This window comes from Dreissena polymorpha, chromosome 3 (assembly GCF_020536995.1).
Source record: "Dreissena polymorpha isolate Duluth1 chromosome 3, UMN_Dpol_1.0, whole genome shotgun sequence".
Classification (NCBI taxonomy): domain Eukaryota; kingdom Metazoa; phylum Mollusca; class Bivalvia; order Myida; family Dreissenidae; genus Dreissena; species Dreissena polymorpha.
Window position 1 is genome coordinate 77,837,597 of NC_068357.1, and position 25,442 is coordinate 77,863,038.

At 36.0% G+C, this 25,442-nt stretch overlaps 2 protein-coding genes across 3 annotated transcripts in view; one reads left to right on the forward strand and one right to left on the reverse strand.

The window, feature by feature from the left end:
* Window positions 1–1,809: 1,809 nt before the first annotated feature.
* LOC127874847 (mitochondrial import inner membrane translocase subunit TIM50-A-like) lies at window positions 1,810–22,875 on the reverse strand. Its single transcript, XM_052419498.1, has 10 exons — window positions 22,428–22,875; window positions 21,722–21,753; window positions 19,428–19,449; window positions 19,122–19,180; window positions 16,844–16,963; window positions 11,511–11,618; window positions 9,647–9,745; window positions 9,112–9,268; window positions 7,578–7,681; window positions 1,810–3,226 (listed from the first exon to the last, which is right to left on the reverse strand). Exons 1-10 carry the CDS (start codon window positions 22,852–22,854, stop codon window positions 3,140–3,142), a joined length of 1,215 nt encoding a protein of 404 aa, XP_052275458.1. The 5' UTR covers window positions 22,855–22,875; the 3' UTR covers window positions 1,810–3,139.
* Window positions 22,876–22,943: 68 nt separating this feature from the next.
* The window catches only part of LOC127874845 (uncharacterized), a 137,224-nt gene continuing 134,725 nt past the window's right edge, over window positions 22,944–25,442 (forward strand). Inside the window, exon 1 of one of the 2 annotated variants that reach the window (XM_052419497.1) lies at window positions 22,944–23,154. The gene's annotated coding sequence lies outside the window, so the exon portion shown is untranslated. The remainder of the gene's footprint in view (window positions 23,155–25,442) is intronic. The other variant, XM_052419496.1, reaches the window with a different exon arrangement.

Sequence of the window (25,442 nt, forward strand, 5' to 3'; positions counted from 1 at the left end):
TACACAACAGCGACGTCTAAAATAATCTTTGTATTGTTCGCAAATATTAAACAAGAGGGCCAAGATGGCCCAAGTTCGCTCACCTGAGAGGAGTCTGTTCATTCAATCTTTACCAAATGTCAAACTTTACCTAGATATTGTCCTGACAAACATCCTGGTCAAGTTTCATCATTATTGAACCAAAACTCTGGCGCATGGAGTGTTTTTATTTTTGTAATTTTTGACCTGGTTACCTATATTTTGAGTTGATCCCCCCTTACCAAACATCAAACTTTGCTTACAAAAATAAATATGACCAAGATTCATAAAATCTGAAACAAAATTGTGACCTCTAGAGTGTTTACAAGGATTTTGTATAATATAATGAAAATTTGGACAATCTAAGGGCAATAATTATGGCATTTATTATGTGATTTTGCTCATTATCAAACTTGACCGAGATCTTTCAGCAACTTTGATAAAGAATGCTTGAGAAATGTGAATGCTAGAGTGTTTACAAACCAAATGTGGACGGACAACGGACAAAGACCAATCCTAAAACCTAAAAAGTGTGTTTCACCGATCTGAGCCATTTTTCAAATTGTCCGAGAAATCAATAAACCAATGTTTTGACTAAGTTTCACGATGATTAGGCAAAAAATGTGACTTCTATAGTGTTCGATCACAAGGTTTCTCTCTCGTCACACAAGGAAAACTGCCCCACCCCCTGGCTGCCATGTTTTTTGACCGATCGGGACCATTTGCGAACTTATCTGAGATATATATAAAACCAATCTTTTCACTAATTTTCATGATGATTGGGCAAATAATGTGACTTCTAGAGTGTTCACAAGCTTTTTTTACTATAAAAATATAAGAAAACTGCCCCCCCCCCCGGCAGCCATGTTATTCAACTGACCGGAACCATTTTCGAACTCAGCTCTTGTATCAAGGAAACAAGTGTTCTGACCAAATTTCATGAAAATTGGGCCAAAAATGTGACTTCTCGAGTGTTCACATGTTTTCACTATATACATATAGAGAAAAATGCCCCGCCCACTGGCTTCCATGTTTTTTCACCGATCTGGACCATTTTCAATCTCGTCCGAGATATTAATAAAACCAATGTTTTGACCACTTTTCATGATGATTGGGCAAAAATTGTAACTTCTAGAGTGTTTACAAGGTTTATCTATAGCCAAATAAGGAAAACTGCCCCGCCCACTGGCGGCCATGTTTTTCAACGGACCGGAACCACTTTTGAACTCAACCAACATATCATTAAGGCAAACATTTTGACAAAGTTACATAAAGATTGGGCATGAAATGTGATTTCTACAGTGTTTACAAGGTTTTTCTTTTTTTTGACCTAGTGACCTAGTTTTTGACCCAGCATGACCCAGTTTCGAACTCAATCGAGATATCATTGGGACAAATCTTCTGACCAAGTTTCATGATGATCGGACAATCAATGTGGCCTCTAGAGTGTTTATGAACAAATGTTGACGGACGGACGACAGACAAAGACTGGTCACAAAAGCTCACCTGGGCAATCAGGTGAGCTTACAATGTGCAAACCAGATTTGAACACACTGCCCTATCTCTCACAGGGAGTAGAGAAGAATAATGTTAACCTTTTGCATGCTGGAAAATTTGTCGTCTGCTAAAATGTCGTCTGCTGAATTTCTTAAATTAGCATTTTCTTCGAATTTTTTCAGAATAGCAAACAGCTTGGTTCCTGATGTGTCTCATCTGGATCCAAACTGTTTGCAAAGGCCTTCAAAATTCGATTCCAGCACTGAAAGAGATAAATCATTATAATTCAACTCATTTAATTTTCTATATTTTATTACATACAGTTCATTACAGGCATTTCATTTCAAACCAAAAATCAATAGCAGTCAAGAATATAATCAGGAGATGGATTCAGGATTCATAACTTTTAACCCTTCAACACATAAATACGTATTTTTACCCATGTGTAGTCCCTAAGAAAGTTACATTTAATTCAAGACCTTTCTTACTAAATTCAAGTTTTAAAGGTTTCATTTCCAACCCTTTAATACTGATGAGAAGCAAACAGCATAAAACCTGAACCTGCACATAGCCATTTTCACTTTGCTTCTTATGGGGGAAAGGGATCATTCTTTCTTCAAAGACCAGCAAATTGTTTTGTACACAGAGAGGGAAAACAAGTATGAGTTATAATTCCACAATCCATGGCCAGAGCCTAATGTTGTGAAACTAGTTCTGGAAATTCTCAAGTAAAATGCCCAAACTTAAATGAGCAATCTCACAAACTTATGACAAACAATGAATTTCAGCATTATGCAGCACAGTAAAGCCCCATAAGTTGTGTAATTCTCATATTTAAGTTTACAAAACATGTTGACCTTTGATTGATTTCCATTTAGTAACATGCTTTTATTATCGAAACTCTGTTCAACATTGTGTTAAAATACATAATTTATTGCTGATCACATGTGAACAAAATAGGGTAGTTTTTAAGGCTAATAAAATACTACAAAATAGTAAATAACAAAATTAAAACTCTCGTAAAAAAATGCACATGGTATGGTTTATAGACTTCCTTTTTTTTTACACTAAATGAAAGTTTCACATTGTATTATATGTGTCCCCTTCTGAGAAAACTGGGCATAATGCTTGTGCGTTAAGTGCTATCCCAGATTAGCCTGTCCGCACAGGCTTATCAGGGACGACACTTTCCACCTTAACTGGATTTTCGTGTAGAAGAGACTTTATTTAAACGAAAAAAATACCATAAAAGCGGAAAGTGTCGTCCCTCCGTCCGCACAGGCTAATCTGCTGGGATGACACTTTACGCACAGTTTTCTCCGAACGCGATTCATATAAATAAGTTTCCTATTGTATTGCATCCTCTGGATACACACAGACAACCAGCGCACACATCTGGTGAACATATAGGACTATTTTTCTGGCTGAACAATAGGGTAATTTGGGGTGCGGTTATTTCACTCCACTTCACCCCAATTTATTGAGTCTTAATGTATTAACACTGCCAAGCAATTAAAACTAAAATTATTTCTTTAGCAATTATTGAGCCATTTCTCAAGTCAATTCAGTTTTTTCAACACAAAATTCATGATTTATTTCCCTTTCAAAGACCTTTTCTGCTTGGTTACTTCAAGTACTTGGATACAATGGAGCCAGTGAGATTCTTCTTTTCCCGCTGGACGACTGCCATCTTCATCTTCTCCTGCTCTTCCTGCAAGCAGAAGACAGACATGGAAACGGAACAAATGAAATATGGGACATTTGGAATACATCATACATGGACACAAGTAACTGATGGTGTATAGGATATACCATCTCAGTATTTTCATACCATACGAGAGCGAAGCTCGAGTATGGTATGAAAGCACTGAGGGTGTATATCCCATACACCTGTTACTAACTGTGTAACGATTATATCTCAACCAACTACTCAATTACGCACGGTGTACGGAAATTACTCGGGTGTATGGAAAATACCACTCTAAGCCTATCAGATTAGGTAATTTGTGTAGGAGGTGAGATATAGACATATGTCATATTAAGGACATCTGCATAACAGCAGATACATTTGCTGTACCATGCTACAATGACAAGGTATTCCAAATGCCAGTCTGCCATGAGGACCAATGTCATATTAGGAGGACACATATAATGGGAATGTTGTAATGTGTCTGCTTTAATATGCTGTATGATTCTGCATCAGTTTCATAAAGTTATTGCTATTGCTCTAAAATTATATTTTTTTCAAAAAAAGGTCTTCATTTGATTAGAATACAACAGATTTATCCCTTCAATAAAGGATTTTACAAAAAAATACTAGCAAGCAATAACAAATGCACGTTTAACCACATTCAGTAGGTCCTATAATCACCAATATATTGTTATCCTACAAAATGTATGTAAGAATCAAATATTAAAAAAGGATTAAACAAGAGCTGTCTCCATAGGATGACATTTTACATTTTACAAGTTATGAGCATTTTTCGAAAGCTAAACGCAGATTTTGAAACCTAAACGCGGACCCTAAATTCAAGGTGAAGGTGAAAGGGGTATAAATATGTGTGCGTATGGAAAGGCTTTGTCCATATACACATGCATACCAAATATGAAGGTTACATCTGAAACAACATAGAAGTTATGAGCATTTTAAAAAAAAGTGTGACAAACGGACAGATGGACATAAAAGTTATGAGAATTTTTCGAAACCTTAACGCAGATTTTGAAACCTAAAAGCAGACCCTAAGTTCAAGGTGAAAGGGGTAAAAATTTGTGTGCGTATGGAAAGGCCTTGTCCATATACACATGAATACCAAATATGAAGATTACATCTGAAGCGACAAAGAAGTAATGAGCATTTATCGAAACCTAAACGCAGATTTCAAAACTTAAACGCTGACCCTAAGTTCAAGGTCATGCTGAAAGGGGTAAAAATTTGTGTGCATATGGAAAGGCCTTGTCCATATACACATGCATACCAAATATGAAGGTTACATCTGAAGCTACATAGAAGTTATGAGCATTTTTAAAAAAAGTGTGACGGACAGACAGACGAACAATGCGATCACTATATGCCCACCTTCAGGGGCATTAAAAACACATCAAGAATATTCTCCTTAAAGTGAATAAATAGCGAGGCCTATTTATAGGTGATATTAGTCTAATATAATACTAATTGATTGTTCTCAACACTAAGAATACGATTATCGTTGGTGACAACAAAATAAACACCTCAAAAAGCAGTTAAACTTGGCATTGGAATATGGTAAAATGTCATTCAAATTCAAGTGCTATAAGAATCTAACTAAATTTGCATAAGTGTTGCTTATTGGTTCATAAAATCTCTTCTTCATACTAATTACTGATGTGTGGCTATTGAACTGTCCCACAATTAAACATCCAAACAGTTGAATTCTTACTCATCAGAACTACAAAAAGTTTTGTTTTAGCCAAAAGAGTTGTGTTGTGGCCACAAGAAATTTTTATTGACCAAAAGAGTTGTGTATTGACCTAAACTGATGTTTAGTAGCCAAGTGGCAAAAGTTTAATTAAGTGGCAAAAAGAGGTCAGTATTGGTCAAGAGAGTTGTTTATTTGTCAAAAGAGTTGTGTATTGACCCAAAAATGATGTGTATTTGCCAAAAAAGTTGTTTATTGGTCATAAAGAAATGTTTATTGGCCGAAAAAGTTGTTAACAGACCAAAGAAGATGCAAACAAGAGATGTGTTTGTCAGAAACACAATGCCCCCTAATGCGCCGCTTCGATTTTTTTTTACCTTTGACCTTGAAGGATGACCTTGACCTTTCAACCCTCAAAATGTGCAGCTCCATGAGATTCACATGCATGCCAAATTTCAATTTTTTTTTTTTTTTTTTTTTTTTTCTTTTTTTTTTATATTCAATATCATACATACAATGTAAACATGTATATGATCATACAACATAGTGATTGTACAAAGCAATAAAGTTCAGACATGTTATACAAGATATGCTAATATAATATATATTTTTTTAGAGAGAAAAGAAAAGAACAACAGAGGAATAGTTATGAAAAATGATAAGTTGTGTAAAGGCGGAAGAAAGCATACTGGGCTTGTGTGTTTTGTTGTATATTTACAATGGTCTTGTCAGATTGAAAAAAAAAAAAAAATAATAATAATAAAAAAAATAAACAAAACTATTTTAGAGAGATAAACTAGCATTAGAGTGAAATGTATATAAGTGGACAAAACATTATGAGAATTTAATCCGATTCCATTTTTGTTCAAAGATTTGTAATGTGTCATTTATGAGGGCTATTTCTTTCTCAATCTGGATTTTTAGTTTAAGACTATGGACAAAACAATTAAAATTTGGTACTTGTTTTTTGTACTTCATGTTTAAGATAAAATATTTCATCAATATAACCATAAAATTCACAATATTATTACAGTCTATTGATTTCAATGAGTTAATTCCGAAACTTACATTTAAGAAAGATAGTTTAACGTTTAGTTGATGTTGTTCAAGAAAAGATATTAATTGATTCCAAATAGGCTGGATGTGTTTTCACTCCCAGAAAAGATGTTCTATAGTTTCAATGTTTTCACTGCAGAAGTCACACAGATTTGAGTTAGATAATTTGCATTTAAAGAGATATTTATTTGTAGCTATAATTCTATGGATGTATTTATATTGAAAATTTCTCAGTGTGCTTTCAATAGTTGCTTTATATGGCATGGTAAATATGTGTTTCCAATTAAGTTCATTTTCTCCAAAAAGGACTTGCCATTTATTTTGGATTTTGGAGTTTTCTGTAGGGTTTTTAATTTGTAGTGTGTAAAATATTTTATTTGTTTTGTTTTTTCTTCCAAGTATGTTTTCTACAAATGTTGTTTGAGTACATGGTGTATTATTTGTATTGATTTCAGATTTAATATGTATGGGTATGCTTTTGATTAGTGTGTAGTATTTCAGAAAATTATTTGAAGGTATTCCGTATATGTAGCATATATTATCAAAAGAGTAGAAATCCTTAATTCTGTAGTCATATAATTGGTCGACATATTTTATGCTTCGTTCAAACCAATCTTTATAGAAAAACGTCTTATTGTTTGAAGTTATGTCTTTATTGTTCCATAAAATAGTTTTACTGCTGTTTTGGGTTTCTAGATTATGAGTGACATCACTCCATGCTGATAGAACATCAGACAGAAATATGTTTTCGTTTGCAATTTCATGTAGGATAGTATTGTTGATGTTACATTCAAAGAGTAAAGAGTCACCATATTTTTTTAGGATTTTCTGGTAGAATAGTTTCCATGTACTCGTATTGGTATTATCTAGGTATCTTTTTACCCAGCTGCATTTGATTGCATTCAAGAATGAGTCAATGTTCGTTAATTTGATACCTCCATTTTCTACAGATTGAATTAACTGAGTTCGTTTTATTTTGTCAGGCTTACCGTCCCATATGAAATTAAATATTGCTGATTTTATATCGTTAATAACATCATTTGGTGGATTTGGGAGGACTGTTAATACATAAATTAGTTTAGGAAGTGCAAACGTTTTCAATACTGTGTTTTTTCCGATTAGTGTAAGTTTACGGTGATGCCATGATTTTAAGCAGTTTTTAAAATTCTGTAATTTAGGTAGTATGTTTTTAAGAACTGTATCCTTTTCATTATTTGTGAAAGTAATTCCTAACGTTGTGGCTTCATCGGATGTCCAATGAAATTTCATTTCTTTTTTATATTTCAAATTTCAAGTTGCTACGTTCAATATTGCAAAAGTTATGAAGAAGGTTAAAGTTTTGGTTAAAGTTTTAAAATTATCTTTTTTTGACCTTTGACCTTGAAGGATGACCTTGACCTTTCACCACTCAAAATGTGCAGCTCTATGAGATACACATGCATGCTAAATTTCAAGTTGCTATGTTCAATATTGCAAAAGTTATGAAGAAGGTTAAAAGTTTTGGTTAAAGTTTTGGGACACACACACACATACAATGACAGACAGGCCAAGAACAATATACCCCCGATCTTTGATCCGGGGGCATAAAAATACCTCTAAAACATAGCATACCCTTAGTTTGGCCTGATTTTTGTGGAACTGATCAATGGGGTCCTCAAACTGGTTGTAGTACTGCAGAACAGGCCTCACATCGTCCACCTTACTGGCTGCCATGGCTACAAGACAACGAGTCAGCATCTTAAAAACACTTAAGCTTAATATTTTACACATGTTGATTTTTTTTTTAATGAAACAGCTGTTGTTATTTGACAAAAAATGCAAGCTGAAAAAGAATTTTTAAAAGTTCTAGTGCAACAAATGTATTTTCTCCAGTTAAAAAAATTTGGTTATCATTCAACTTACAGAGTCTCACACGACAACACTTTGAGAACAAGAGTTCCATTGCTGCAAAGACTGGCATGTCAGTCAAAAAAAGTTAAAGGTTAATATAAGACAAAATCTCAATTGAAAATCCTCCCATACTGCACGGACTTTGTAAAGCACAAATCTTGTGCTGATAAGTTATGGCGAGTAATTTGAAGATCCATCCATGCTGGACAATGTTATGATCCAGAAAATATTTCATGTGCAAGGACTTTTTGCACAATCACAAACCTTTGATTTCAGTGAATAGGTAGTTTACAATTTATTACGTTTTTATTTTATGAATGATAAGAACCATAAGATATTAAACAATACACAAATATGGTTAGCAAATGTTCATCAGAAAAGGTGTCTCACAAGTCCATTATGGCTGGCAGTAAGTCAAGTGCGTGACATTATAATAAACAAGGCAGTTCATTAAGACAGTTATATCCCCTGCAAAGATTTTTTAATTCAAAGTGGTGGCCTTGAATTTCAGTCTGATTCGTGCCCCTTAAACATCGTGGCCAAGCTTGATGAAGATCCTTCAATGTGCACAGGAGAGATGGACCAGACTTTTGACCTTGAAGAATGACCTTGGGTCAGCACATTGTCTGAATGCCCTTAACATTGAGCTCATGTTTCACATTTCCATTCAGAATTTGAATGAACCCTGTTGCCTTTTATACTGTCCTGCTTTCATTCTTATCAAAGATACCTGTTAAAATGTAATATTTAAGGTCTACAAGTTTTGTTGTGACTTAATTTCCAAATAGTTGTCACAGCAATCCTTGTGCCTTTTTAAGGAATGTTCAACCAGTCCTTTACAAAACATAGCTTAAGCACTGTTATGAGACATGGACAGGACAAAAACACGAAGGCGAAAATTTGACCTTGAAATATGACCTTGACCTTGTCTCACATTGTCTCTATGACATAAATTCTTCAGAAGATTAAGGAAATATGGAGAGGACACAAAGCTGGAGTCTCAAAGTTTTGACCTTAAAATACAATCTTGACCTTGAGCCAATATGTGTGATTCATGCCTTATGCACATTGTCTGAATTTATTCAACAATTTAAGCGAGTCCCATGATACCGGTACTCATCAAAGGATATAAGAGATATTAAGTGGACACAAGACTGTTACAGACAGGCAGACTTGCGAAGGGCATTCCTACATTCCCCATTAACGCTTGGAGGCTGAGGATTAACAAACACTTTACAGCAACAGTTCACAGTACCTCTCAGGAAATCAGCAAGCTCTCCAAGTAAAACATCCTCATTTTCCCCTTTCCATTGCTTGACCTTGAACGCATTCTCTGGGTTGGAATGAAACGCTTTCTCGTCCCAGTCAATGAAGATGACCTTGGAAAGGTCACGGTTCAAGTAGTTCAGGTCCTGCAAACAAGTTATTAATGTTGTCCTGTAAAAGCTTCATACTTTTGTATCAACAAACTTCATTCATTATTCTACTAATACAAAATTATCTGTATGTAACTTCACTGCGTCAGTAAGAAATTTATTCATTTATACACTTATTAATGCCAGGGATAGCTTAATTCAGTAATTTATTTATTCCCACTAATGAAAATTTCAAAGCTTTATGATTATAGCATAATGATTATGGAAGAGGATCAAAACACAATAAAAGAAATTAAATGTGTGTACAACAATGACACACACAATAGCTGATACTTTTTAAATCTTTCCCTTTCTTAGGGGGGGGGGGAGGCAGGATTATAATTATACAATTTTTTGCTCTGATTTAATACTTACTTTGATATGTGTGCCGTTTTCATAGCGTGTTGCATCCTTGTACAGCCTGTACATTACGTAGTTTTCTGGGTCAATCTTCGTTATTATTGGATCAGCAGTCTGCAAGGTTTTATCATAAAATGGACACAAATAATCAGGAAACAAATCCTTTTATTGCATAGTCTTTAAACCTGTATTTAAAATTTCAACAAAAACAAAGCAACCACACTAGACCATGTTTTCAATACTTCACTTATTAATTTAATTTCAATAGGTGGAATCATTAGCTATGTCTGTCTATAAGTTACCTACACGCACCATTTCAGTGCAATACGGTCATCTAAATTTCTGTCTATAAGTTACCTACACGCACCATTTCAGTGCAATACAGCCATGTAAATTTACATTTTCCAGTCGAAACAGTCGTTCTATGTTTTGATAACAGTTACCTTGACCCAACTTGCCTCAAATGCAATCCCAAGAGAGCTCTGCATGTAGGCTACCAAAGCACACAATTTTACTAGAAAATCTACCAACCGTGCTTTCTAACATAATAAATATCTGCTGGCTATTCCATTATACCATTGAATATCTTAACAATATCATATGAGTTGAGTTTATGAAAATTGGGCTTAATTTATACGCTTAGCCTCTAAACCTATAAGTTTGTGCACCTTAAATTTCAAAGGCATATCTTTCATGAAAAATCATTAGACAATAATTAAACTTGATATATACTTTATGATTTATCTTTTGTTTTATAAATAACGAGTGAAATAAGTTGGTTGACAGATAATAATAATTGAGTTACATACATTTAAACATTCATGTACATCGTAGTCTGCGTCACACAGAATTACCCTATAAGATTGTGCACCGATTTTGATGACGTCATAGCGAGGCCCTGGGATGTGTCTATAATAACCGATATATGTTTTAGTGAATATGTGTTTATCTGTATTAAAAATGTGTTGTTTTAGATGAATTTCGTGAATAAACTGTATTAAAAAGAATGGTTTAATTAAAACTGGTCTTCATAAAAATGAAATATGAACTGTGATAACTGTTTTCAGAGGTCTAGATAAAGTGTATTTACTAACGGAAAATAGCTAACTAAAATTCTATTCACAATGGGGGCATGAAAGGCAGTCACCCCTTCTAATGACAGTTGTTTTGTGACAAAATCTCAAATTGATGCAGTGAGAACCTATATCGCAATAGGCCGGTCACAATCTTAATGTATGGCCTCGTGTCATCATTTGGGGGTAAAATTTTCCGCATACACATCATACTTTTATCCTATTGTAATGCAAAGTACAGAAAGCACAATACAAATTGGAGACGGGCCTCCAAGGGAAACTACTCTAACAACATTTTACGATCAAAACATTGACAAACATAGCTGTCTGGTGATGGAAATGTGCAGATTTTAAACATTGTTTAGGCTATTTTTTTGTAATGGGGCCAGACAAATAGACAAATTATATCATATTTAAGGTTTTTCCTCATGATTGTTGTCTTATCGGCTGTGGAAATTCTCGCGGTGCAAAAGTGAACAGTTTTCGGGCACGTGCGTTCGAATGTTGCTTAGAAGTTTACGTCATAAAAAAGTACACGATCTTATAGGGCTGCACGAAGTTATAGGAATAGAGGATAATGTGCCATCCCAGATATGTCAGGCTAGGCCACTCAAGAACAACACTTTCTGCTTTATGGAATTTTTCTGTTTAAGAAAATCTCTTCTAAACAAAAATTCATTTCAGGCTAAAAGTGTCATCCCTGATAAGCCTGAGCAGCCTGCACAGGCTAATCTGGGACAACACTTCACACACATGCATTAAGCCCAGTTTTCCACCAAGAACAAGGCTCCAACACATGTTCCCACCATGCCAGACTCCTTTGTGTAGATGACCACCTCAAACATGGGCGGTCCGATGGCTCGCAGGAAGTGGTCAATGCCCGGCCGCTTCTTGAATCTCCACCCAGTGGCCATCTGAAAACAGGGGAAGCATTTTGTATACTTGAAGACTTTTCAAGCAAAATCCAGTCTAGGCATTCAGTGTCGTCTCTGATTAGCTTATGCGGATTGCACAGGCTAATCTGGGACAGGGCTCAACATTAACAGTTGTCCTATTGCCCCTGGCAAGCAAAAGTTGGGTCCAGGCATGTTACTTTATAATCTAGTTGTCCGCCCAGGCAAGTGCAAAAAAGAACAAAAAGCATTAAATTTAGACTTTAATTAGACTTTAATTGCTGTCATCATTTTGTTATATGTGCAAAAATAAAAAAGGTTTTGTGGTGCATCATTTTGATCTTTATTAAAAAATATGAGGTTTACAGTTAATGTGATATTTCATGTTTGGGCAAGTGGCTTTACGTTCAGGGCAAGTTGATTTACTAAGTATTTGCCCGGCAGGGCAAGTTGGTTTTTAGGTTAATGTTGAGCCCTGTGGGATGACATTTTTCACACATGTAAAAAGCCAATGTTTCACAAAAAGAGGCTCAAATGATCTTCCTTGAAACTCAAGGGCTCACAGGTTAACCCTTTACCACGTATTTTAAGGCATTTGTAGTCCCTATGATAGTTAAATTTAATTTAAGACATTTCTTATAAGATCCAAGTTTTTAAAGGGGCCTTTTCACAGATTTTGGCATGCTTTGAAGTTTGTCATTAAATGCTTTATATTGATAAATGTTAAAATTAAATATATAATAAGCTCCAGTAAAAAATCAAGAATAACATTAAACAAGAGGCCCCAAAGGGGCCTGGGTCGCTCACCTGAGAGACTAAGATGGAAAGAAACAAAGATTAAAACTTTGTAGCAAATATTTCAAATTATAAGTATGACAAGACTGACTTTAAAAACAAGTGCTGTTTATAAAACATGCATGCCCATATGGGCTGTCAGTTGCAGTGGCAGGTATTGTGTGAATACGTTTTTTGGCACTGTGACCTTGACCTTTGACCTAGTGACCTGAAAATCAATAGGGGTCATCTGCGAGTCATGATCAATGTACCTATGCAGTTTCATGATCCTAGGCGTAAGCTTTCTTGAGTTATCATCCAGAAACCATTTAACTGTGTCAAGTCACCATGACCTTGACCTAGTGACCTGAAAGTCGATAGGGGTCATCTGCGAGTCATGATCAATGTACCTATGAAGTTTCATGATGCTAGGCGTAAGCGTTCTTGAGTTATCATCTGGAAACCATTTTTCTAAGTTGAGTCACCGTGACCTTGACCTTTGACCTAGTGACCTGAAAATCAATAGGGGTCATCTGCGAGTCATTACCAATGTACCTATTGTGTTTCATGATCCTAGGCATAAGTGTTCTTGAGTTATCATCCAGAAACCATTTTACTATTTCGGGTCACCGTGACCTTGACCTTTGACCTAGTGACCTGAAAATCAATAGGGGTTATCTGCAAGTCATGATCAATGTACCTATTAAGTTTCATGATCCTAGGCATAAGCATTCTTGAGTTATCATCCGGAAACCATTTTACTACTTCTGGTCACCATGACCTTGACCTTTGACCTAGTGACTTGAAAATCAATAGGGGTCATCTGCGAGTCATGATCAATGTACCTATGAAGTTTCATGATCCTAGGCATGAGCGTTCTTGAGTTATCATCCGGAAACCATTTTACTATTTAGGGTCACAGTGACCTTGACCTTTGACCTAGTGACCTGAAAATCAATAGAGGTCATCTGTGAGTCATGATCAATGTACCTATGAAGTTTCATGATCCTAGGCATAAGCATTCTTGAGTTATCATCCGGAAACCATTTTACTATTTCCAGTCACCGTGACCTTTGACCTAGTGACCTCAAAATCAATAGGAGTCATCTGCGAGTCATGATCCATGTACCTATGAAGTTTCATGATCCTAGGCCTAAGCGTTCTTGAGTTATCATCCGGAAACCATCTGGTGGACGGACATACGGACGGACCAACATGTGCAAAACAATATACCCCCTCTTCTTCGAAGGGGGGCATAATAAGCTGTTCAAAAATATTCACAATAGGCCTATATAGAAAATTACCCCACCCACCCTGGCAGCCATGTTTTTAATACCCAGATTTTTGTTAAATATATATATAAGGAAAATTCTTCTTACAAACATAATTATAGAGAAAACTGCCCCATCCCCTGGCAGCAATGTTTTTCCACTGATCACGACCATTTCCAAACTCATCCGACATATCAATAAAACCAATGTTTTGACCAAGTTTCATGATGATTGGCCAAAAAATGTGACTTTTAGATTGTACACAGGCTTTTTCAGTATATAAATATAAGGAAAATGACCCCCCCCCCGGCGGTCATGTTACTAGATGGATCAAAACCATTTTTAACTCAACCGTGGTATCTAGGAAACAAGGGTTGTTAACATTGTTTTGTGAAAAGAAGAGGTTTGCTGTTTCGGCAGATATATACACATATGCGTTATCAGTAGTTTTGTGTGTGTGTGTTTAAATTTTTTTATGAGATATTTGTTACCCGTTGCGACAAAGCTTAAATTATTTTGGATAAAAGTAATATGAGGACAGTAATTTAATAATGAGCATCAGCAAAAGAAAATGGAAGTAAATTTTTCAACAAATTGTTGTCCAAATTTGAGATCATGAGATAAGCATCTCAGAATTTTATAGGGGATGACTGTTAACAATCTGTTAAGAAAGAACACTTTTAGATACTGAAAACAACCGTATTTGTTCAAGAGATTGTGATTGATCTTTCTTATAGTTATAAATGTGTGCAAATATAGAAGTAAACACACACAAAACATTTGAAAACGTATCATATCAAAACAACTATCAAACTATTTGTAATTTAAATGCACAAATAATCTGTAGCATAAATATAATATTTTTGCAAAAACAAATGCAAATCAACTTTTCTTCAAACAGTTGTTTGTGCTTCTTAAAAGATGGGATAAGTTGCTGTTTTTTTACTACCAAATTGTTCACATTTTTGACAAAGTGTGTTCAAACAACTGGAACAATTTTAGGACTCACCTTGCATTGATATTTCCAATTGAAACAACAATAAAACCTGCTAAAATCACATATCTTTCATAATCGCACACAAACTACTGACTTACTGAAAATTGTAGGGGTAAAACATTTCAAGTTGTAATGTCTTATGTATCTTATGAATGGTTTCCATCTGACATCAACACAAAGGTCTTTGATGAAAGTGACCAGTTAATGGGGGTCAATTTCCAGGAGTGTAACACAATTACCACCTGGCAATAATCATCATCATCATCATCATCATCATCATCATCATCATCGTCATCATCATCATTGTGCACCAACATCAGATTCCGCATTACAACTAGAGTGTTAACATGGTTTTAATATAGTCATATTATGAAAACTGCCGCTACCCTGGTGGCCATGTTTTTCAACAAACCTTAACCATTTTCGAACTCAGCCAAGCTATCAATACAACAAATTTTCGGACCAAGTTCCATGAAGATTGGGCTCCTAGAGTGTTAACAAGGTTTCACTATAGCCATATAAGCAAAGCTGCCCTGCCCCCTGGCAGCCATATTTTTCAACAGACCGAGACCAATTTCAAACTCAGCCTAGCTATCATAAAAACAAATGTTCAGACCAAGTTTCATGAAGATTGGACTATAAATGTTAATCCTAGAGTGTTCACAAGGTTTAACTATAGCCACATAAGCAAAACTGCCCTGCCCCCTGGGGGCCATGTTTTTTTACTGATTCTTACCATTTTCAAACTCAACCGTCGTATCGAGGAAATAAGTGTTCTGACCAAATTTCATGAAGATTGGACCAAAAATGTGGCTTCTAGAGCGTTCACATGTTTTTACTATATACATATAGAGAAAACTGCCCCGCCCCCTGGCGGCCATGTTTTTTCACCGACCTGGACCATTTTCGAACCCGTTCGAGATATCAATGAAACCAATGTTTTGACCAAGTTTCATGATGATTTGGCAAAAATTGTGACTTCTTGAGCGTTCACAAGGTATCTCTATAGCCATATAAGGAATACTGCCGCGCCCCCTGGCGGCCATGTTTTTCAATGGACCGGAACCATTTTTGAACTCAACCAACATATCATTAAGACAAACATTTTGACAAAGTAACATGAAGATTGGGCATCAAATGTGACTTCTACAGTGTTCACAAGGTTTTTCTTTTTTTTTGACCTAGTGACCTAGTTTTTGACCCAGCATGACCCAGTTTCGAACTCGGTCGAGGTATCATTGGGACAAATGTTCTCACCAAGTTTCATGAAGATCAGACAATAAATGTGGTATCTAGAGTGTTCACAAGGCAAATGTTGACGACTGACGGACGACGGACAAAGGCGATCACAATAGCTCAGCATGAGCATGTTGTGCTCAGGTGAGCTAAAAAAGAAAAAAAAGTAACCTTCAGCAGGGTTCAAACCACTGCCCCCTTGAGCCCTGAAGTCAAAAGTCTCCCATTTAGACCACTCGGCCATCCTTCCGCATACCATGACAAGTGTGTTTTATACTTTGTATAACAATTCCTCGTAGTTCCACAAAATATAAGGACAACAACAGAACTTCTCAAATTATTAATTCGTTTAGCGTTGCAACGCTTTATAATTTTCGGGTTTTTAAATCGTCAAATGATGCATATAATGGCTATTTTAGAGCATGGTAAATGTTCAGTATTACTGTTTCCTCACAAATATCATAACTAAAACGAAAATGTGCAAATCTGAAACAACTTTTTTCAAATTTGTCAATTTACCCAAACGTGGAAAGGCCCCTTTAAGGCTTCATTTCCAACCCACAGTTACTGATGAGCAGCGAACAACAGTCTGTTAAGGTTTAATACTGCTTGCTGCTCATCAGTATCTAAGGTTTGGAAATTAAGCCTTTAAACTTGAATTTAGTAAGAAAGGTCTTTAATTGAATTTAACCTTCAAATGGACTATAAATGTTTGAACATTTGTAACTTAGTGGTAAAGATTTAAATAAATTGAGGACAGACCAGAAAGCAGTGCTTACATTCCACTCTAGGTGGACCAGAAAGCAACTTTGTGACCCAGATTTGAACTTATTCTTTTATTTATCATGTTATAATGTCAAGATAAACCTTGCAGATGAATCAAAAGGCGACCCAGACTTTAACTACTTCTTTTATTAAGTTATATTGTCAAGATAAACCTTCCAGGTGAATCAGAACGCAAGACTCACATTCCACTCTGGATGGACCAGGACGTCTATGAGCTCCAGCACCAGGGTGTAGGGGGGCTGGATGTAGGGGTAGGTCAGGGGGTCAGGCAGCAGCTTCTGGCGGGACGGCTCCTGGGTCACCTGTGGCGTAGGAGCAATGGTGTCTTATGTGAAAATTTGGCAAAATGCATGTGCGTTAAGTGTTGTCCCAGAGTAGCCTGTGCAGTCCGCACAGGCTAATCAGGGACGACACTTTCCGCTTTAATGGTATTTTTCGTTTAAAGGAAGTCCCTTTTTACCAATAATCTAGTTTAAGTGGAAAGTTTCGTCCCTGATTAGACTGTGCAGACTGCACAGGCTAATCTTGGACAACACTCTACGCACATGCATTTTGCCCAATTTTCACAGAACAAGACACAATGTCTTACATTTGCATGTACATGAGCCTTCCCCTGTGAAAACTGGGTTTCATCATGTGAGAATCGTAAAGGGGGTTTCATCATGTGAGAGTCGTAAAGGGGGTTTCATCACGTGAGAGTCGTAAAGGGGGTTTCACCATGTGAGAGTCCTAAAGGGGGTTTCATCATGTTTGAGTCGTAAAGGGGGTTTCATCATGTGAGAGTCGTAAAGGGGGTTTCATCATGTGAGAGTCCTAAAGGGAGTTTCATCATGTGAGAGTCGTAAAGGGGTTTCATCATGTGAGAGTCGTAAAGGGGTTTCATCATGTGGGGGTCGTAAAGGGGGTTTCATCATGTGAGAGTCCTAAAGGGAGTTTCATCATGTGAGAGTCGTAAAGGGGTTTCATCATGTGAGAGTCGTAAAGGGGTTTCATCATGTGGGGGTCTTAAAGGGGTTTCATCATGTGAGAGTCGTAAAGGGGTTTCATCATGTGAGAGTCGTAAAGGGGTTTCATCATGTGAGAGTCCTAAAGGGGGTTTCATCATGTGAGAGTCGTAAAGGGGTTTCATCATGTGGGGGTCGTAAAGGGGTTTCATCATGTGAGAGTCGTAAAGGGGTTTCATCATGTGAGAGTCGTAAAGGGGTTTCATCATGTGAGAGTCGTAAAGGGGTTTCATCATGTGAGAGTCGTAAAGGGGTTTCATCATGTGAGAGTCGTAAAGGGGGTTTCATCATGTGAGAGTCGTAAAGGGGTTTCATCATGTGAGAGTCGTAAAGGGGTTTCATCATGTGGGGGTCGTAAAGGGGTTTCATCATGTGGGAGTCGTAAAGGGGTTTCATCATGTGAGAGTCGTAAAGGGGTTTCATCATGTGGGGGTCGTAAAGGGGTTTCATCATGTGAGAGTCGTAAAGGGGTTTCATCATGTGAGAGTCGTAAAGGGGTTTCATCATGTGAGAGTCGTAAAGGGGTTTCATCATGTGAGAGTCGTAAAGGGGTTTCATCATGTGGGAGTCGTAAAGGGGTTTCATCATGTGAGAGTCGTAAAGGGGTTTCATCATGTGAGAGTCGTAAAGGCTCATCTGTTCAGTCTGCACAGGCGTATCTCAGAAACACTTTCCACCTAAACTGGATTTTCGAAAAGAACAGTATTCCTTCAAACCAAAAATTACAATAAAAGCAGAAAATATTGTCCCTGATTAGCCTGTACAGACTGCACAGGCTAATTTGGGACAACACTTTATGCACTCAAGCCCCTTTTCTCAGAGAAAGGCTCCTATGATCACCTACATGTCAGAGAATAAACACATGATCTGCAGTGTACATTTCAAGCAAGATCTGGAAGTGCACTGGAATGGAAGAATTAATTTTGAGATATTCGAATAATCATTCAATATGCAAAGATTGGCAGTTCTGATGCATATGAATTATAACTGCACAAAATTATGAGATATATAGCTGTTAAAAGGCCAATCTACATTAAAAAAGCAAAATATAATTTGATTCTTACATGATATACTTACATTTTTCACCTGCATTAGAAATACTGACTTTGCCAAGCAAAAGATCAGTAGTATTTTCAATACATTTGTATGCAACTATTGACAGTTCTGATGCATATGAATTATAGCTGCACACAATTATGAGATATATAGTTGTTTTAAAGCAAATCTAAAATGAAAAAGCAAAATATAATTTGATTCTAACATGATATACTTACATTATGCACCTGCATTAGAAATAATGACTTTGCCAAGCACATGTTCAGTATTATTTTCACTTATCTATTCGCCTTGAGTACTAGTGTTTGGTCAAGCTTTTCGAGTGACCAAGTTTGTATGAGCTGCTTTAACAATAAAATTCATGTGATTGTTTTAAATTGAAGGACAACACTTTACTTACCTTTACTTGATGGAATATTTCACCCCATGTCCTTTTAACATATGCTATCACCCAGGGATCTTAAATGGAAAAACCATGTCGTATTTACATGAAAGGTATTGATTTAAACAGCTATCATTGACATGATTGTCCAATATTGAATATAAGAGGCTACAATAATAAATTATTCTTTAAGCAAGTACTATGTTCATTTAAAAATTTACAATTACAATCTTCTTGGCAGTGAACATAAGTACAAAACCCAAAGTGCTCCCACAGTCAGAAGCAGAATTTATAAGTTAATTTAATTAAATAAAAAATACTCACAATCTGAATATTCATCCTCTATCTGGAAAAACAACATTTAAATATAACTGTACCTGTGAGTGTGTAAAATATACAAATGAGGCTTAATTAGGAGTCAACATTAGATATTGTTCTTGTACATGTATGATTGTAATGTTAAAATTATAAAGGTTGACAAGTTATTTAAACATTTAAGTTGGAATTACAAAGCACTCTGATGATATTTTAAGACATAAATAATTAACGAAGCAAACTGCTAGGACAATTTATTTTAGTGTCAGACTGCCAATAAGCAGTTGACTACCAAACCTCAGAGTCAAACTGCCAATAAGCTGTTGACTACCAAATCATAGAGTCAGACTGGCAATAAGCTGTTGACTACCAAACCCTAAAGTAAGACTGCCAATAAGCTGTTGGCTACCAATGCCTAGAATCAGACTGCCAATAGGCTGTTGGCTACCAAACCCTAGAGTCAGACTGCCAATAAGCAGTTGACTACCAAACCCTAGAGTTAGACTGCCAATAAGCTGTTGACTACCAAACCCTAGAGTCAGACTGCCAATAAGCTGTTGGCTACCAAACCCTAGAGTCAGACTGCCAATAAGCAGTTGACTTCCAAACCCTTGAGTCAGACTGCCAATAAGCTGTTGACTACCAAACCCTAGAGTCAGACTGCCAATAAGCAGTTGACTTCCAAACCCTAGAGTCAGACTGACTGCAATAAGCTGTTGACTACCAAACCCTAGAGTAAGACTGCCAATAAGCTGTTGACTACCAAACCCTAGAGTAAGACTGCCAATAAGCAGTTGACTTCCAAACCTTAGAGTAAGACTGCCAATAAGCTGTTGGCTACCAAACCCTAGAGTCAGACTGCCAATAAGCTGTTGACTACTGTACCAAACCCTAGAGCCAGACTGCCAATAAGCAGTTGACTAAAAAACCCTAGAGTAAGACTGCCAATAAGCTGTTGACTACCAAATCCTAGAGTCAGACAGCCAATAAGCTGTTGACTTCCAAACCCTAGAGTCAGACTGCCAATAAGCTGTTGGCTACCAAACCCTAGAGTCAGACTGCCAATAAGCTGTTGAGTACCTTACCAAACCCTAGAGCCAGACTGCCAATAAGCAGTTAACTTCCAAACCCTAGAGTCAGACTGCCAATAAGCAGTTGACTTCCAAACCCTAGAGTAAGACTGCCAATAAGCTGTTGGCTACCAAACCTTATAGTCAGACTGCCAATAAGCTCTTGACTACCAAACCCTAGAGTCAGACTGCCAATAAGCTGTTGACTACAAAACCCTAGAGTCAGACTGCCAATAAGCTGTTGACTACCGTACCAAACCCTAGAGCCAGACTGCCAATAAGCAGTTGACTTCCAAACCCTAGAGTCAGACTGCCAATAAGCTGTTGACTACCAAACCCCAGTCAGACTGCCAGTGAGCTGTTGACTGAGGAATTGGTCATACCCCCTCCCCCCTTTTTTTCAACAAATTTACGCGAATCACGGAAAGGACCCCCGGACAACGATCTGCAGATATCAGCAGAAAAATCCCACCCCTGCTTATTTAAGAAATGTACATTTATGGTTCTCATGCATAGAACATCTCCTACTTGATATTAATACACCCATGAAGTTTCATGTCGATATATTATATAGTTTCTGAGATATAGCCCTGAAAAGTTTGTGACAGATAGACGGGCAAAGAGAATGACAGATGGACGGAATGACGAACAGACAGAATTACCGCAGTTGGAATGACGGACAGACAACACCAATTCTATATCCCTCCGCCTCTCGTGGGGATAGAAACTACTTTGTTATGACTGATTTATACAATGTTTTACTGCAATTGCTTTATTATATACTATGATCAAACTTACTTTAATTAAAATCTTTTGGATTATTGCTGAAAATGCTTCAAACTTTTCCAATTTAAGTCATCTCTTTCTTGTAAATATAGCTTACATAAAGAGGGGAATTTTAAGGTTAGTATTTGGGAAAAGTATACATTTAAGACCGAATCAACCCTAAAAATCTGTACAATTAGAATTAACTTGAGCCGCATTCTGAGAAAACTGGGCTTAATACATGTGCGTTAAGTGTCGTCCCAGATTAGCCTGTGCAGTCCGACATTTTTCGTTCACATGAAGTCTCTTCTTAGCAAAAATCCACTTAAGGCATTAAGAGTCGTCCCTGCTAAGCCTGTGCGGACTGCACAGGCTAATCTGGGATGACACTTTACGCACATGCATTCAGTCCAGTTTTCTCAGAACATGACTCACTTTTTCTTAATATATTACTTAAATTATACTAACTGGTTTTCCTGTGTCATCTCTCTCAGGAGGTCCTGTAAAAGTTTTCTGTTGTATCAGTCTATTGAAACAATAGAGGTTAAGTAGCAGTAAATGTCAAACTCGACACATCATCTATATGTTAATAAATTAAATTAATTAAAGGGTTTCAAATGACGATCAAAAATATGTAACCTAGCATTACAAAACTGTGCAACATAATTATGAACAGTTCTGAATGATGCAACATGGAAAATGATGCAATAGAATGGTTATAACTATCTACAAAAAATAATCTATTTAAACATTTTGAAAATTATTTATGTTCATTAATGAAAATGTATTTTATTTGTAATTAGATATTTTGTTATTAGAAAAAAGTTGTTAATGTTTTGTTAAGTGATTCTCTGTTAATAAACATATGATTTTGTGAATAATAGCATGATAAAGGCACAGCATCAGGATATAATCAAAACTTTTGGAAAATGTAGATGGAAAAGTCAATGTCTATAATCACAGATACATTTATTTAATTATGTCTTATAATTATATACTACCACATGTTATAATTCATTGATCTTTCACTGAATGTATATGCATTTATTTCCAAGTCCAATGATTCAGTACAAATTTTGCTTCACTAGGAATAGATGGTTATAATTTGTGAGGACTGAACTAAAATCTTCAATTGAAAACAAGTCTCTCTTTCTTCAAACAAGAGCATAATTACCCCATGATGCTACCATGAGTGTCAGTGTTCCAGACATCATGATGAAGAAAGACCCCATTCCGGCACTCTGCCAGGAAATAAAACGTCCAAACATTGTAAACCCTTTCTTCTCCTTTTTGGGCTGCTCTTCGCTTTTTTGATCCTTAGATGTGGTATCTGTGTTTTGACGATTTTGTTCAGCTCCTATACGACTTTGAAGTATGGAGGCTGTAATGTCACCCGTTTCAGCATTCTGTTTTTGACAGTAAAATCGTCTGCAGTAGGTAAAATGAGGACTTCTTAACACATGATGTGAATTGAGAACTAAGTCGAATTGACAGGCATGTTTCTGCACTTGAGAATGCGACGCTGTTCTATGACACTGCTTTAGAATTTGATAAACTGACTTGACATTTAACTTTGCACATGAAGTCATGGTCGCAGCCATTTTGGTTTAATAATTTGCACCGAACAGTAAAGACTATGGAACACATAGTAAAGGCTACGGATCACACATTTTGGCTCAATTACAAAAATAACATAACTTTCAATACATTATTGTTAGGGTTGTTATTTTTTTAAATATAATTAAACATCTTTAATAACGCATTACTTCTATTCTTATATTGATGTTTTGTTAACTTCTATTTCTACTAAAAAAATCAATAAATATTGGTGTAATGTAACCGGTTGGGTGTGATTGGTGTCAGCTTCAGCAGCAAGACAACCTTGAGTAGCCTGGATTCAGGTAAACAGAGATCAACTGTATGAGCTATTTACTTGTGAAATACAGACGAAATTATATGTTCATTTTCTCATTCTTTTAACATTGAATGCATGTGAACTAGAAAAGTTGAATATCTCTATTTTGTTATTGATGTAAACTATGTTGTTTTAAGTGTGATAATGTAATGAGAAATAAAACACACAGGCGGAGAAAAGTCAAACATTTCGCTTGCATTAGGTTTAAGAGAAATAGCATGCAGATGCATTTTTTTGGCTCACCCTAGCATGAAGTGCTCAGGATGAGCTCAGGTGATAACCCGGATGTCACCCTTTATGTACCAGTCCCCTTATGTACCACCCCTTAATGTACCACTTTCTGATCCTTTATGTACGGTATATATAATATATAGAGATAAATAATATATGGTTTAATATGAAGGTGTGTTAATAATGAAATGTATTTTGTGACATATTATTTATGAATTTAAACTAATATATTGCCATAGATTATATTTTATGCCAGCTTGTGTGTCAGTGACTGTCTTAGTATAATTTATTAGCCCCAGTAGTAATAAATGATTCATATTCTTACCTGAAATTAAAGTATATTATAAAAATCCATTTGTCACGATCTTATCCTGACTAAGTCTAACTAAAATGTTTGTATTTCCTATTGTATAGTTGAAATGTGATACTTTGAATAGAAGAGAGAATGACCTTCATTTTCAAACTGTAAAAAATAAAATTATTTCCTTTTTTTATAATGTTTAGAGAATGACCTTAATTTTCAAACTGTGAAAAATAAAAAAAATCCTTCTTTAATCATGTTTACAAAAAAATTAACTGGTGGTGTCATAAAAAAATGTCTATTTGTGGTATAAATAAAGTTATTAGGTACCTATGTAATTATAAAATTATCACGTTCATTTTCAAATAAAAAATCAAAGGGAGGATAAAGAGAAAGTTTTCACAGGATATCAAGTGATTAAGGTAAGTGTTGTTGCTCAATTGTTAAAGTGTGTATATATGCTTGTGATATTCAATATGTAAAACCATACCAACATCATGGCAGACATTATTTTTTCTTGTATTGATTGTGGTACCAATGTCATTGACAATGATGAAGCTATTTCGTGTGATATTTGTGAGAGATGGCAGCACAGGAGATGCAGCACTGGTAAATTAAGTTAAATTAACAATCGAGCCAATGGGAGCAAGCTACCCTTCTACGTGATGGTGCCTCTGTTGCGTACAGAGGCGAACGACGTCACCCTCACAGTTTGGTTGGTGTCAGAGCAGATGTTGACGAGGAACCACCGAATGCAGTACAAGAAGCTCCATGACAAGCTCTACGAAATCTGGGACAGATATGAGAATGAGGATGAGTACACCACCTCGAGTCAAGCAACCTGATTGGAACAGGACCTATTCCGGCCAACATTGAAGACCACAGCGAGGATGAAGAGTAAAGATGAAGAGTAAAGAAGTGTGACATGTACTATGTATATTGGAGTGTTTGTACTGTTCGTGATTAAATAAATAAAATGTTCTTTGCTTCCCATGTGCTATGATGGATGTTTGTATTTGAACTGTTGTTAAACAAAAACAAAAAAAAACTTTCTTTTTTTATGAACTTTTCATTTGTTATTTTTTGTACTATGATGTATTCTTGTATTTGTACTGTTTGCCAATAAATGAAAAAAACTAATGATTTGAATGATAAATGCTCTTTGCTTTTCATGTGCTACTTTTATGTTTTTTCATTTGTACTGTTTGCCAATAATCAAATAAAAGTATTCCATTATCAATTTTGGGAATGATAAATGCGTTTGGCTTTTCATGTGCTACTTTTATGTTTTAAGTATTTATATATGTATTAAAATTTCAATATAACAGAATAACAATAAAAATTTATGATTTGATTTAGAAAATGTATTATGAGATAATGTGCTGGACTATGTTATTGTTATGTAAAAATAAATAAAAGTATAAAAGTATAAATGTTGAATGGACAACACCTTCATAATATATAGGTGGTACATAAAGTCTCAAAGTGGTACATAAAGGAACTGGTGCATAAAGAGAATGGTACATAAGGGGTCACACCCGATAACCCTATGTCCTGCACCTGTCGTCATGCAATGTGCAGTGTTAGGTGTGCATCATTAACGTTTAGCTTGTTACCACTCTAGAGGCCACATTTTCATACAATCTTGATGAAAATTGGTCTCAATGTTAATCAAGACAATTATCATATCTAGGCCCAGTTTACATCTGGATCATGTATGTTCTAAAACTAGGTCACCAGGG